The 9,306-nt window shown below is 44.4% G+C and overlaps 2 protein-coding genes across 3 annotated transcripts; both read left to right on the forward strand.

The window, feature by feature from the left end:
- The first annotated feature begins 200 nt into the window (after positions 1-200).
- cep70 (centrosomal protein 70) lies at positions 201-5,429 on the forward strand. Of its 2 annotated transcripts, none has more exons than XM_069675496.1 (17): positions 201-303; positions 725-745; positions 1,093-1,192; positions 1,318-1,441; positions 2,018-2,198; positions 2,342-2,517; positions 2,767-2,826; positions 2,911-3,004; positions 3,081-3,169; positions 3,370-3,447; positions 3,527-3,596; positions 3,677-3,811; positions 3,942-4,094; positions 4,251-4,419; positions 4,822-4,930; positions 5,012-5,091; positions 5,243-5,429. In XM_069675496.1, exons 2-17 carry the CDS (start codon positions 737-739, stop codon positions 5,302-5,304), a joined length of 1,689 nt encoding a protein of 562 aa, XP_069531597.1. In that variant the 5' UTR covers positions 201-303; positions 725-736; the 3' UTR covers positions 5,305-5,429. The 2 variants fall into 2 exon arrangements, with proteins under 2 accessions (XP_069531597.1, XP_069531598.1); XM_069675497.1 differs by having other exon boundaries at positions 3,370-3,414.
- A 934-nt stretch (positions 5,430-6,363) lies between these two features.
- On the forward strand, positions 6,364-8,184 carry LOC138603702 (ankyrin repeat domain-containing protein SOWAHC-like). Its single transcript, XM_069675592.1, has 2 exons — positions 6,364-6,705; positions 6,799-8,184. The coding sequence occupies exons 1-2, from the start codon at positions 6,364-6,366 to the stop codon at positions 8,011-8,013; spliced, it is 1,557 nt and encodes a 518-aa protein (XP_069531693.1). The 3' UTR covers positions 8,014-8,184.
- The last annotated feature ends 1,122 nt before the right edge of the window (positions 8,185-9,306 follow it).

The following is a 9,306-nucleotide window of genomic DNA, read 5'->3' on the forward strand; positions in this document are numbered from 1 at the left end:
AATTATAGTAAATACATACAAACATATATCATATGAATTATTATTGTTGTTACGAAATGTTTAGTTGTTTTATCATAGATATTAAATGTATTTACATAGTCTATTTCACAAACACAGCGATTGGTTAAAGAGCTAAAAAGGCCACTTCCTATTGGTTGAGTACAATTACGTCACGGCGCACTTGTTTGAAATACGGAAGAGACGTACGTTGTGGTGGAGTAAATGTAAATAATAGTAGCGTTAAGTTACCGAAACTATCTGCTGTTAAGCAGTCGCAGCTTTTAAAGGCAACACCAACAACCGGTAACATAACGAGCCGTTATTTTTCACTGATTAAGTCCGTTTAAAGTAAGAAATACACCGATAAAACTAAGTACTGACGTTACCGTGCTAGCTACAGAAGCTAGTAAGCTCTGACTGAAGTAATGCTAACTTTGTAGCTGATAAATTAAAGTAGTCTAACAAGCTAACAGTCTCTCAGCTCATGTGTGCTTTAATCTGCTTAATAAATAAAGATACGTTGATGAATTAAGAGGCCGACTTTTTACGATTAACCTCAAAACTCCTCAATGGTATTATTAACCTTGTAAGTGAGTGTGTGTGTTGTAACAGACTGCCAGCTTCTTAAAATTGACCGGTTTTAAAATGGAGTTTGGCGTAGAATTTAGCAAGAATCGTTAAAATGTTCAAACTAACGCTTGCATGTTGTGTTTTTCTCCTGCAGTGGGATTTAACGATGGAACAGGTGAGACAACGTGCAGTGTATACTGTATATATGATCATCAGTGGGTTGTGTGTGTGGAGGGAGGGGAGGGTCGTGATGCAGAATGAGCTGTAGAAACCTGATCACCGGTGGCACCTCATTCAAGACAGGCACTCAGGTGCTGCGGAAGATAGAGTGATGCTTTTGAGGAGCTAAGTTAGTTCTTTCTTAATAAACATGGACAGCAGGACAGCTCACTTTCTCCAGTCAAAGAATAAGACTTTTGTTTATCTGTGGACTTTCAGGCAGTTCCAGGTAGAGCTCACGTTGCTCTGTGATGTTTATTTATTGACTTCATGTGTTTTTCAATGATTGTCTCTGTGTTGCAGCAGGAGCAGGTAGAGTGGGACGACGTGAATAAACTTCTGCAGCATCATGGATTCAAGCCGGTGTATTTTGCAGATCCAGTGGAGAATAAGAACCTCAACGGTAAGAGTTGCTGCTTACAATTTCCTTACAATACATTTATTCCTAAGTAAGTTTTAGCTATACTGTGCATGTGTTTTTAATCAGGAACGTGTGCTCTTGGATTAAAGTTGACTTTATTGAATTAGATCTGGTTCTGCTGGACAAGAAGTCGGCGGTTGAGATCAGACAGACTCTGAGGACGATGCTCACAGACTCCGAGAGACGACAGACCCTCATCCAGGAGCTCATCAAGACCAACAATCAGCTCAAGTACGACATTTTATCACAGCAGAGAATCAATTAATCGTTTGGTGATTTGCTGCTTTTTTGGTCATTTTTCAACTGATGGTTTGACAAAAGATGACATTTTTAAACCTTATTTTTCATTACGTAGCGTTTTTTCAACTTCATGACATTAATGAGACAATAAATTAAATCACAAGAAAATCAAAAGCCAAATATTTTGATCATTTATGAACTGTTTCAGTGTTTTTTAAAGTAGTTATGACTGATGTAAAACAGCTGAGCGCGTTTACATGCCTGCAGTGTGTGTTACTGTGGCTGTGTGCATCGGTATCTATTTAATAATGTATCTGCTGAGTGTGTCGACCACCTGTCCTGCTATCCTCTGATCTCATCAGTGTCAGATGAGTATCACAGAGATACACCTGAGTGCAGGTATGAAGGCTCAGCCCTGGGGGGGGGGGGGGAGTGATGACAGGGGAAGCAGCTGACATTCAGACACTTTTTGTACCTATTTGTCATTTAGACCTTAAATATGTTGAATCTTTGATTAGTTCTTCTCCATCCTGAGAGAATTTAACCTTTTCCTCCATTTGTCTCCAGAGAGGACGTTCAGGAGCAATCGAGTCGAGCGGCTCATCACTCTCAGAGGGTCTCAGAGCTGGAGGGGCTGCTGGACGTGGTGAAGACCAGAGTCCAGGACCTGGAGGACCGCTGCATCGGCAAGGCCGTCCAGCAGCATGGTAACACACAGCAGCTGCAGCAGGAGAAACAGGAAGCACAGGTCTGTACAACGACATCTTGAGTTAACAGAAATGATACATTTTGTGCGGGTAAACTGAAATGATTCTTTTAAGGAAGTTGAAACTTTTCACTCGATAGTGAATATTGTCCATCATCAGCTTCTCTTTTGTTTGGTCTCTGTAGAAGCTGTGTCACACTCTGGAGCAGAAGTTGAGTAAACAGAGGGAGGAAACGGCTCAGCTTCAGAGGAAACTTTATTTCACCGTCAAAGAAGAAGAGCGACGATTAGCCCGACAGAATCAGACCTTCCAGCACGTCTGTAACAAAGTCAGCCAGCAGGAGGCGCCATCAGAGCAGCAGTAAGAACACAACAGCCTCATGATCTCTCTTAGGCTCAGACCCAGCTGAGGGAGCAAACACTTAGTTTACATGACTTTTTAATATAAATTATGAATAAAACAGGACCCAGTATGGAACCCTGTGGAACACCAGTTTGTATTTTTCAACAGCTAGAAGATAAAACCATCAAACTGGACACTATGCTTTGTCATCGTGTGTCATTTTCAAACAACTTGTAATTACAAGTTCCCTCTGCTCTCTCTCTGCAGGGTTTTAGATGTGATAGACTTCTATGAGACTAAAATGAGTCAGCTGCTGGATGAGCTCAGGTAACCCGACAAACAAACATATAATACCTTACCTTTTTTAAAGGTTTTTAGGCCGTGAATATTTGAAGCTGTTGACTTCCACAGGTCTGTAAAAGGAGAAACATCTGAAGTGACCCATCCGATGAAAACCAAGAAAGCATCCAGCAGTGTTACATCATCTTTCAAAACCATTCTTAAGGTAAGCAAACATTTGATTCATGTCAGATCATTTCAGCCCCTGAAGCAGTCAGTGATGCTCTTACACTTCCTCCCAGGCGTATCACGAACAGCAGAAGGGCAGCAAAGCTCAACTGGAGGAGCTGAAGAGGGAGGTGGAGCGCCTGAAGACAGAGCTGGAGACAAGGTGAGTGTTCATCCTAATGTGACGTCATCCAATGTCAGCTACATTTTTGAAGCCTTAAGTTTGGCATTTTGGTCGTCGCTATCTTGGTTTAATGGAGCCGAAAGTGACTCATCCAGCCTCGAGTGGACAAGAGAGGAACTGCAGTTTTTGGGACTTAATTGTTGGAACAGTGTTGATGCAGTCTCTGCTCCTCTGTTTAGGCCCACGCTCAAAGAAGTGAAGTTCTACAAACACAAACTGCGCAGGTTGGAGGTGTTACACAAACACAACAACACAAGGTAACACACACGGTGCATTCAGGTGCAGTTATGGTTTAATGTTAATAAAAGTCCATTAAATCTTCTAAACTCTTCACAGGTCGTCTAAAGATGACAACAGTCCTCAGATCAGTGAGAACAGCAGTGACCTGTGCTCCAAGTATCACAAGGTCCGTCAGGTTTTCATCCTTCATTTTTCAGGACTCTCATTTTACTGTTTTTATAACCACTTCTTTTTCATGTATGACAGCTGTTGGGTGACATCACAACTATAGTGACCAATCCCAGAGCTCCGTTGCGGCTGCACAGACAGAAAGAGTTGGCTGAGTTTCAGACTCTCCTCCCGACTCTGGAGGTCTGGGCGCAGCAGCTCCACCTGCTGAAGGTAAAGGGTTCATTCGTCTATCCGGGCTGTGGGGGAAGCTCAGGTTTCTCCTTCAGGGAACAGAAGTTACAGTCATAACACGTAGTTTAACACATTTTAAACTGATTAGACTCCTTGTGTGTGTTTGTAGGATCTGCAGCAGAGTTTAAACAAACTGACGGACAGACTGATGCCCTGGCAGACGTCTGATGGAGGTCATAACGCTGCAGAGACGGTGAAGGTGGAGGAAATGATGCTGCTGGTGGACACCATGCTGGAAAACACCTCCACAGACGATGAGAAGGTACACCACTGCACTGAATTTTACTGCATGCTTTAGGTCGTTTTTATCTTTTTATTGGTGCAAAACATTATAACCAACATGGCTGCTGCTGATGTATCAAGCAAAGTGCGTGATGGTATTGTTGGCTGTTAAATGAAGGTGTTGTTTTTCCTCCAGGTGCTCAGGAGTCCCACTCGGTTCACTCTGGGCTCCATGGTGTCTCACTTCCAGAAGCTGTTTGACGTGACCTCCCTCAGCGGGGTGTACCCCCGCATGAACGAGGTTTACACCAGGCTGGGAGAGATGAGCAACACCATGAGGAACCTCCGAGACCTTCTGGAGCTCGGTGAAGCCTCCTCTTTACACACTTTTTAAAAGAGGCCGTCTTATTGTTATTAGGTTTTTTCAGTGGCAGAGACAGTACTAGATATACACCACCAGTCAAAAGTTTGGACACACTTTCCCATTCACTTGTTTGAGAAAATGTGTTCAAACTTTTGACTGGTAGTGTATATATATATATTTATGGAGAATAGAAGAGGACCAAGAATAGAGCCCTGAGGAACACCATGTTAAAGGAACTTGACTTGTAATTGTCAGAGAATGGTATATGAGTTCTACCTTTTATAGTTAAAATAAAACATTAATCTACTCCAGTGGAGCAAAGATCGACTGAATCAAATGCTTCTTTTCTGTGCGGTGGATATTTGTGTCGTAGTTAAACAGGATATTGATGTTTGTCTGTCAGACAGCAGGGCTCCTCCTGCTCAGGTGCTGAACCAGGTCTCCAGACTGGTTTCCTCTTCTGATCACACGACTGGGCTCCACAACCTGCTGGGAGACGCCGACATCGACAGGTTCGCATTAACAGAACACACTCTGATTAACAGATCATCAGCTGGAGGACCGCTGTAACTCTGTTTGCTTTTATATTCCAGCATCATCATCAAAGTGAAGCAGCACGACGAGTTCTTCCCGGCTTTTCACGCCCTCATTACGGACATCTTAGACACTCTGGGTAAATCTAACCTAAAATCTGTTTTAGGTAGAAAGATAAAACGTTTATTTTACAGTGTAAACAGTTTCTAAATTACCTTAAATACAGATTTTTATACTCTGACACAGGCATGTCTGTGATAAACTGACATGAAAATGTGTGTGTGTTTCAGGAGTGAGCCACCTGGACGACATCCTTCCTGCTCTGAAGTTACTGACACAAACAGCTGAATGAACCGAGTGCTGTGTTGTTCTCTGTTAATGGTTGCAGAGGTTGATTTTAAATTGTAAAAACTTGTAATATGTGATGTTTTAACTGAAAGTAACTCTCGATAAACAGTACTTTTTGATAAATCTGTATGATGGGAATACTCGACATGATGTGACTCATCCTTTCTCTTGAATTGAAGTGAATCATTGATCTACCTGTTTGATAGGCACCTAACTGACCTGTTCAGTCCTGTTGTCCAACACAGCCTGTCCTTGTTCACATAACTAACATTTCAATAGAATTCAACAGGCTGCATGAGATGGAAAGAGAAGACATTAACACAGAGAATCATGTGAATAAAAATAAAAGCAAATCAAATAAAGTTAAATAATCAAACAGACACCTTTAGATAATAATAAAACCAACAAAGTTAAAAGAACAAATTAGGTATTAAAATAGATGAATTAAATAAAATAGCATATACAGTATTAAAACAAACAATATATTTGTTGTTGTGACAGGAAGTGACATAATAACCACGCTGAATGATTAAAAACGCACCGATAACCCAAAAACTGAAATCTTCAAGTATCAACTTGAACTAATCACACACTGGGTGAGTCAATCCAAAGCTGGTAATACCATTTCTATTTAGGACCACTTTAGAAGGTTAAACAAACACGCGATATATTATGTTTCAAATGAAGTTCCTTTTAAATGTGTGTATACATAGAAATAAACTTTCTTTAGAAGTTTACAGCAACAGGAATGACGTTTTTAGTCATTCAACTGCCCCCTCCGAAAGACTTCAGATGGTACGGTCCGCAAGGTTTACTTTCCCGCACTTGGTTGCTAGGAGGCAGAGAACGCCTCAAGCATAGAAATGTAACATACAGAAAGGCTCTGAGTCACACTTGTGCTCACAGAGCAGCACTAACGGTTCTACTTAGGGCACCTCTGTACCCATGGATCAGTCGGAGGCTAACGCGGTGTGTGACGGTGCGGAGGGGAGCATGTTTACACCGTTATCCCACCGTTAAAGCCGGTGGAAACTGTTCGTGCTCGTTTTAATAACCGTTAACAATGGCGGCCGAGTGTTCTCAGGAGGCCGTTCTGGACTTTCTGACGGAAAGAGGCGGAAAAGTGAAGAACTGTGATTTAATTGAGCACTTTAAGTGTGTTTTCCCGGAGGAGCCGCAGAAGAAGGCGGCCGTCCGGAACCGCTTTAAAGTGTACATCGACACCGTCGCTTACGTGAAAACTGAGGATGGAGTGAAATATGTGTGTATGAAGAAAAAGTTCCGCGGGTCCCTGAAGGTAGCAGAGAAGCCAACAGAAGGAGGCTGCGGGCAGGTAGGCGGTGATGACGCAGCGGAAGATCCAGCCCCGCACACACCTGGCTCAGGTTACGGAAGTGACAGCCAGGTGAGAGTTCCGCATGTTTTCTCCCCTGTAAACATTTTACCTGACAATACAGAGGACAGGAGCGAGCGTGAGGACTCTGTTTGTGTTTTTCAGGGAGTGGATAGCAGCTCAGGTGAGATGGGAAACATAGGAAGCTTTCACAGGAAGGAGTCCAAGAAGGAGCAGGATGGGAAGGCACGAGACATACCGGAAATATCAGTGATTCAAGCGTCGCCGCTCCCTGCAGAGGGATCCATGTTCACCCTGCCTGGGCCTGCTCAAACTGGTCCCACAGGACAGGTTGACCCAGCGGGACAGGCGGAGGCTCTGTCTTTAGGAGGCCTGAGGGAGGTGGAGGTGGTGAACAGGAGGCACAGACAGGTAGACGAGGATGATGAAGACAATGAAGACACTCACAGTCTGTCAGGCAGTGAGGGAAACTGCTCCCCTAAAGGCAGCCGTAAGCACTTCATCGAGGTGATGATGAGCAGCTCCCCCCAGGTGAGGCGCAGCATGGTGTTCCGCAGCTCCGTCCACCTGTCCTCCAGGAGCGACAGTGACTCCGCCTCCTTGCTCTCCGGGCTGGACGAGGACCGGACGTCGGTGACTCTGGACCCACTGGAGCACGAGTGGATGCTGTGCTCATCAGACGGGGAGTGGAGCAGCTTGTTCCCGCTGCTGGCCTCGGACCCGAGCCTCATCCTGAGGAAGGACTTCATCACCGGGTTCACCTGCCTGCACTGGGCCGCCAAGCACGGCAAGCCGGAGCTCATCGCCATGATCATCAACTTCGCCAAGCAGCACCACGTTCCCATCAGCGTGGACACTCGCTCCAACACGGGATACACACCGCTGCATGTCGCTGCCATGCACGACCACATGGAGGTGGTGAAGATGCTGGTGGGGGCGTACAGCGCCGACGTGGAGATCAGGGACTACAGCGGGAGGAAGGCCTGCCAGTACCTCACCAACAGCGCCAGCGTGGACATCCAGGACATCATTGGAGCGTACGAGTCACGCTCTGAGTCAAAGAGCGCACATCACAGCGAGGGAGCCCGCTGGAGATTCTCCAAGGTTCTCCAGTCCAACCTGAATCCCCTCAGGCTGCTGCACCCCGAGGACTGTGACTCTTTGGACGGGGAGGACCGACCCAGAGAGAAGCCGCTCAGGAGGAAGTCCTCGCTCAGCAGGATGAAGCCCAAGCTGCAGCGGCTTCGCGCCAGGACGTCCCAGATCCTCCACAGCACGTCATTCAGGGACAGTGAAGACCTGGAGGCGTCCGCAAGGGGGTCGTTCAAGTCCAGACCCAAGACACACTTCTTTGGGTGAGAACGGACACAGGACGGTTCAAGGGTAGAACTGGTATTTTAAACCTTGGCTCTATTTTTACATATTTAGGGTTGAGTCAAACAGGTACACAAACATTTTGTAATGTCACCAGCAGAAGTGTTCATCCTGCAGCAGTGAAACAGGCTGTAATGGCTGCAACATAATCCTTGATGGATCAAAGTGCGTCCACTTAAAGTTCTTGTTGTTTCCACTGACAGGCTCAGATTGTTATTCTAAGTGTGTGACAACATTACAGAAAGGATCCCTACAGAGATAGACCTTTTTGTTACAGAGGAAGATGATTTTTTTAGCCACAAACAGACGTTACATCGCTCTCTGCAAACACACCAGACTCCATTGATGAAAACAGTGATTTTACCTCACAGGATACATGAGCTGCTGCTCTGCTGCTGCTTTGATCTGTTAGTTTGTTTGAGTTGTTGTGTGACTTTGGTGTTTAAACTGATAGATCAGACCCAAGAAAATGTTTGAGTAACACAACAGAAACAAACAAACTATCCAGGCAGAGGGAGAATCTGCAGGGTAAAATCACTGTTTTTATGAATGGAGTCTGGTGAGTTTGAGGAGAGCGATGTAACGTCTGTTTGTGGTTAAAAAAAATCCTCTTCCTCTGTAACAAAAAGGTCTATCTCTGTAGGGATCCTTCCTGTAATGTTGTCACACACTTAATATTAATATATCAGTGATCAGATATTGTGTAGTAATAACAAAACATCTGTTTTACTTGAATGTCTTTGACACTCGGATCAAATGATGTCATCGTTGCTCCATTTATACTGCACACTTCCTGATATATTGAGCCTTAGGATCATATTACTATCTATAGCTATGATTATGATAATTGATAAATACCTTCTCAAACAGGGTCTTTACGTGTTTAAGCTACATGTGTAAACGCCTGAAATCTCTTCCAGCACAAAGCGCACAGGTCATTTAAGAGTCAGGCTGCAGTTAATATACAGTTTGTTTTATACTTAACAAGGTCAAAGTTCAACTTTAATGTGACTATTTTCTGGTTTCTCTCCTCTATGAGAGCAAAGTGGCATGTTTCACCCCTTGTAGGGACCAAATATCTCTCTCTAATTCTTCCTTCCCTGCGCCGTCAGAGGCTCTTATTTTGAAAGGATAACGTAGATTAGATGTGAACATGCTGACATTCCTCATGCTGAGGCTGCAGGTCATTGTGCTGATTCGCTGAAGCCTCGACCTTCAGTCTGTAATCTGAACCAAAGCTGCAGCTTTCAAACACCAGGGAGCATTAACCCTCGAAAC

This window comes from Semicossyphus pulcher, unplaced genomic scaffold (genome assembly GCF_022749685.1).
Source record: "Semicossyphus pulcher isolate SPU_LCO1_2020_fin unplaced genomic scaffold, fSemPul1.0.p SCAF_24, whole genome shotgun sequence".
Taxonomy (NCBI): domain Eukaryota; kingdom Metazoa; phylum Chordata; class Actinopteri; order Labriformes; family Labridae; genus Semicossyphus; species Semicossyphus pulcher.

Excerpts from the sequence above, each read along its gene's own strand:
- cep70 (XM_069675496.1), top strand. Across the intron at positions 3,597-3,676 it reads TGTGCTCCAAGTATCACAAG|CTGTTGGGTGACATCACAAC; the intron begins GTCCGTCAGGTT and ends CATGTATGACAG. Across the intron at positions 4,420-4,821 it reads CCGAGACCTTCTGGAGCTCG|ACAGCAGGGCTCCTCCTGCT; the intron begins GTGAAGCCTCCT and ends TTTGTCTGTCAG.
- LOC138603702 (XM_069675592.1), top strand. The coding sequence starts at position 6,364 with ATGGCGGCCGAGTGTTCTCAGGAGGCCGTTCTGGACTTTCTGACGGAA. Across the intron at positions 6,706-6,798 it reads GTTACGGAAGTGACAGCCAG|GGAGTGGATAGCAGCTCAGG; the intron begins GTGAGAGTTCCG and ends TGTGTTTTTCAG.